We start from the raw sequence: 5,662 nt of genomic DNA on the forward strand, positions 1-5,662 counted from the left end.
GAGTCAGTCAGCCCCAGTCAGTCATCTTCTCCCCAGCCGGCTGGGTCCCCCAAAAGGGTACCTCGTCTACTGTTTACTGCAGCATGGTCATCTCCTCTCTACCCCTGGCTCCCTCAGGCTCACTTCTCTTTATCAGCTCAGCTACATAGCTACTTCTCAACAGCTGGACTCTGTCCCCCTTGACGTCTCTGCAACCCCCCTTCTCACTCCATTCTAGGAAGACAGGAAGGTTGACTCCCAATCTTCTGGCGCAGAGGGTTCATCTCTGACCATACTAGGCCTTAACTAGGATTCTAAGTATTAATTATATAACCACTTACATAAGCCCATTGTCCACCTCACATGAACTTAATAAACCCATAGTCACTCAGCTCTCCCTTACACAAGCTAATACCAAATAAGGTCTATATGAGCTACATACTATTCCATTACATATTTCCTCTGGAATAGGGTTTATTTTTTTCACTACTACACTAGTATCCACAAAAAAAACCCCCCACAGACTCAAAACGGGCTGTACCTCACCATCTTCCCTTTTACCAACACTGCTGCAGGCAAAACCGACCTCTCTCTCGCCCCACTTGACGTCACTCCTCTATTTCTCCCGCTCCCCTCTGCCCCGGAAGTGTTCTTGGGAATGGCCTTCTCCTCTTGGTGATTTACCTGGACAAGACTCTTCATACATGTATTTAGGAGTATGAAGAGTCTAAGGTAAATCACCAGATATTGCTGCCATGCTGCTCTTTGTGTGGGTTTTTTATTGAGTCTAATAGCCTGCATGGTTGGGCTAATTGATCGTCTCTCCTTCTGTGGATCTTTGGTGATACAAAGCTTTTTCTGTGATCATGGACTAATATTCATGACACCTCTTTAAATTACATAATGGGACTTTTGGTTGTAACTATAATTGTCTGTATTCCTCTTCTGTTGACATCAATGATATATGTTTGCATTGCCATAGCACTGAGCAGGGTTGCATCAGGAAAGGAACGAGTCAAAACTTTTCAAACTTGTATTTCTCACTTGATTCTTGTGGCTATTTTTTTCCTACCCTTCTTGAGTGCCAACATAATTTTTCTGACCTCCAACATCCATCCTAATACCAGGATCATAAACCCTATTTTGGCACACACCATACCAACTTTGCACAATCCTATTATTTACTCTTTAAGAACAGAAGAAGTTTTGAACTCTATCAGGAAACTTTGCAAACCCATTAGGATGAATGATACCACCTTGTCCAAAAAGGTGACCTCTGTGTCACCACACTGACATTTAGCATACATGTGTTTGAAAACATTGTACCATAAACATCTTAGCATTACGTACAACATTTTAATTTTTACATTGTGGTTATTTTGATATTTTGACAGCAGCATCCCACATCCAATAGACACAGGGGGACAAACAAATAACCTTATTGATCCCCTTCCAGGGAAGATTTTTAAGAAGTAGATCTAATTTAATTTGTCAGGCTGAAACTGTCAAGTTAATCTCAGTAAATTAATTAACAAAAACACAATTTGCAATTTTTGTACAGTTTGTGTTAGTTTAATATATAAAATGATGGACCTCATTTTTTAAGGTTTACCTCCCAATATTTGTGTGTACAGAAGCAAAAAATGTAAAGTTTTAATTAATTTAATGATCACATCTATTTTGACTTGGCCTATAATTAAAAATTATACATTTATATGCAGTACATGTCCAGCTCTTCTTGAAAGACGTTGTGTGAAATATTTCATATTTGTAAGTAAGGTTTATTTATATAGCACTTTGCTTTTCACAAAATGACTATAGGCTATATTCTATAAAATAGCAATATCATCATATGTGACTTGAAGGATCTTTAAGTGAGTTCTGATTTTATATAACCCTACTCCGGGTTATCCCAGTCATCACTCTCCAGGCTCCAACTTGTTTATGGCTGTAGAACTGTATGCACTTCAATGCAATACTTCTATTTGTGAAGCTCAAAATGTTTCAGTTTGTTGGACGAAACCAGTCCTGCGTGTTCTTTTATGAAGAATGTTGTCATGAATATATCAATTCAATTGGTAGTGTTCTGGCCTAAATTATGTTCAGAAGTGTTCCTAATATTCTGAACCTCTTATGTTTGTAGCTGGACAAAAATATAGACACCTCGGAATATAATGTAGTTCAGTACAACATCACCTTAAACTATGACCTCAATAATAAACATATAATTTATACACTTAATGACAATTTCACTAAATGATTATTTCAAACAAAACACACATAAATCATTTTATGATTATCTTTACTTATTAAGAGCTTAACTTTTCTAAGCATTCTGCCACAGCATTTTAATGATAATTCCTTTGACTTCTCCAACCTCCCCTGGAACTTCCTCTTTCTCCTCTGCCTTCTCTGTATCTCGGTGCTCTTCAAGGCCCGTATTCACAGCCTCGCTGACAATGTTGAGCTTCATACATGTTAGGGTAGCTCGAACACAGAGACGAGCAAATGGGAAAAAAACGGACCTAGGGTGTTGATCAGCAGATGCAAAACAGTCAGTGGTATGGTGAATGATACTGGACCGGGCTGCGGACGCTGGGATCACTCCTGGGCTGGGCGAGGTAGGGATGATGGTGGCTGAGGAGACAGGAGCATGTACAGACAGTTAACGAAGGCTGTGCATCAACCTGTATGGTGGAGGCTGGCCGGGCTGAGATGATCTAGGGTCGAGACGAGCGGTCTAAAGAGGAGGAAAGAAACAGCGGGACGAAAAGAGGTGCGAATAACACAGAAGACTGTAACTGGTGTACTAGCACAACGAAGACAATGAGCATAGGGGCCTGAAGACAAAGATTGAACTGGCAGGGGAGTGAACGGTGAGCAGTGTATAAGTACGGAGGGAAACTAGCGAGGCACAGCTGCTGAATAATCAGGGAAGCGGGGCAGGTGTGTCGAATAGTGCAATCAGTGCAAGGGAGCAGACTAGAGTGAGGAAGGGAAGAGAGGAAGGTGCAGCCAGGCAAACCTGACAATACACACAGATGTGTGTATGAATGGTGGAAGTGTTGCATTAAAATGCATACAGTTGTACTGGTGTACCTAATAAAGTGGTCCGGTAATGTATGACCCCACTTAAATGCCGTGGTCAAAAGGGTTCAGGCAGCATTCTGGACCACTTGTAAATCATCCAAAGATTTTTTTTTAAACCGAGACAAGTGAATAAGGAGTTAAATTAGTTTAACTGGGATTTATTAAGGAGTACAAACAGAGTAACTGAGTCAACGTATAGTAAAATAACCAGGGTAGGGCAGGGATGGCTGTTTAGAATATTCCTCAGCTGAAAGAAGTAGGAACATGTCAGACACTGTAAATGTTTACATGCTTGGCTGCAGACAAGATGTGGAGCTGCTGTTCACTGCTGTTATTCCTGTACCACTCAGAAGAGACTGGTAAGGCATCTCCAGATGGTCCAGGGTCTTAACCGCCAGGCTCTGGCTGACTCTGCAGTACAACAAAATAGAACTTACAAGACTCTGCGTCAGGGACAGGTATTCATGCCAGGGAGCAAGGTCTGAGTGTACTGCCCTGTTTGCAAGAAAGGGGTGTTCCCCAAGCTCTGCAGCCATTGGCAGGGACCATTCCCTCACTCCATCTGATGCAGAGGGGGGAGCAACAGTAGCATCCCACAACCAATAGACACAGGGGACAAACAATAACCCTATTTGCCAGACATGCAAAAGAGGGCTGTTTTTCAGTTTCCACCTCTCTCAACAAAGTTAAAGCTCGGCAGACCTCTGTCACCAGAAAGAGATGGACCTACTTTCATCTACATAGGACAACACAGTGCTGACACATAGAGAACACTCGTCTATAAATAATTGTAATGTAAACAATTTTACTATGGAGTTATTTAACTCTGATCTTGAAAGAAACATCACTTTTGTGCGTCCTCCATATTTCATAATAAGTGGATTTACTGGCATACCTAATATGAAGTATTATTATGTTATTCTCTTTATTGTTTATATAGTTTCAGTGCTGGGAAACACAGCTGTGATGGTAATAATATGCTTGGATCATACTCTGAGAACTCCAAACTATGTTGCAGTGTTTAATTTAGCATTTGCAGACCTGTTTGGTAGCTCTGCTGTGGTGCCGAAGGTTCTTGACATTTTCTCTTTTTGACCATCCCTACATCTCCTACAACGACTGCTTGGCATACATGTTTTTCTGCTACAGCTGCCTTTCAATGCAGCCATTTAATCTTACATGTTTTTCTGCTACAACTGCCTTTCGATGCAGCCATTTAATCTTGTTGCACTCTCCTATGACAGACTGATAGCCATCATATTCCCACTGCACTATCAAGTGAAGGTGACCCACAAGTTTATGTTTTCCTTGATTGCCGTGTCCTGGCTCTTTGTTATTACTGTTACACTCATCTCAGTTGACCTTCTCACAAGACTTTCCTACTGTGAGTCTGTGGTTATTAACAGCTATTTTTGTGACTATGACTTCATTCAAGATCTAGCCTGCAATGATAATGCACTCAATGTGGTCACTGATCATTTGATATCAGTACTTACTCTTTGGCTTCCACTGCTATTTATCTTGTGTTGTTATTCACACATTGGATATACTGTATGTCTCTCCAGGCCAGCATCACCCCGGCCAGGCCCCCAAAAAGTACACGGTTTACTCTCCCTGTCAGGAATCGGCGCATGATGCTGCCAAAAATGTTGGTGAACTGATTAAAAGGCCAGACGAGGAAATGTAAAACAAAACCGTCTCTTTAATAAGAGAACTAATGCTAAACAAAAACCCATACAAGACACGGTGAAACACAAAACTCACGGTCGGTATAAAGGTCCAAGATCAGAGCCAGCAAACACATATATCAAAGGGAATCAAAAGTTCGTTGTCCAAATGGAAGTCCAATAATCATACACAGTGGCAGTCCGTAACAAGAGGGCAAGGCAGAACAGAATAGTCAGACAGGTCAAAACACGAGAAATACACAAACCGAATATAATGCTGGAAAGTCAGAGCTGGGTTCTAGAACAATCTGGCGGGGACTGGTGGGTGAAGGCTGCTTATAATGCGGTGCAAACTATCGGGAGCAGGTGAATCAATGTGAGTGATTAGTGAAAGTAAAAAGACCAAAAGAGGTGAAACAAAAACAGGAAGTAAGGTCAAAATAAAAGCCTGACAGGAAGAAGCGGAACCGAATCATGACACAAATGTACTTTGAGAAGAACAAACTGGGGCAGATTAATCTTTGTCATGGCCGCTGTCACAGTTTGAGTATAACCGTAGCAAATATACAATAGACTTGGCTGTTAACGCAAGAGACAATTACTGTATGTCAGGAGACCTCTGCAACAGCAGGTATACTGCACCATTGTCATCATGGAAACAATTCAATTCAAATTTCTTTCTATAGTGCCAAATCACAACAAAAGTTGTATCAAGACACTTTACAAAGTAAGGTCCAGGTCCTACTGTTATTATTATTGAGGAAAAACACAAGCACTTGCCAACAATGGGGAGGAAAAAGTCCCTTTAATGGAAGAAACCTCCGACAGACCCCTGCTCTTGATGGGCGGCCTTCTGCCTCGACAGGTTGGGGTGAGTAGACAGAGAGAGAGAAAGAGAAAAAGAAAAGAAAAGCAACAGGAAACAA

The 5,662-nt window shown here is 41.3% G+C and overlaps 1 protein-coding gene across 1 annotated transcript; it reads left to right on the forward strand.

Moving 5' to 3' along the window:
• Window positions 1–3,879: 3,879 nt before the first annotated feature.
• Window positions 3,880–4,721, forward strand: LOC109953274 (olfactory receptor 1-like; the record flags this gene model as incomplete). The annotated part of the gene is given in 4 exon segments (XM_020588702.1): window positions 3,880–4,155; window positions 4,157–4,201; window positions 4,249–4,536; window positions 4,635–4,721. Coding segments are annotated over 4 exon segments (696 nt in total), but the record flags the coding sequence as incomplete, so codon positions are not given.
• Between the last annotated feature and the right edge of the window lie 941 nt (window positions 4,722–5,662).

Source organism: Monopterus albus, unplaced genomic scaffold (genome assembly GCF_001952655.1).
Source record: "Monopterus albus unplaced genomic scaffold, M_albus_1.0 scaffold599.1, whole genome shotgun sequence".
NCBI classification, from domain to species: Eukaryota; Metazoa; Chordata; class Actinopteri; order Synbranchiformes; family Synbranchidae; genus Monopterus; species Monopterus albus.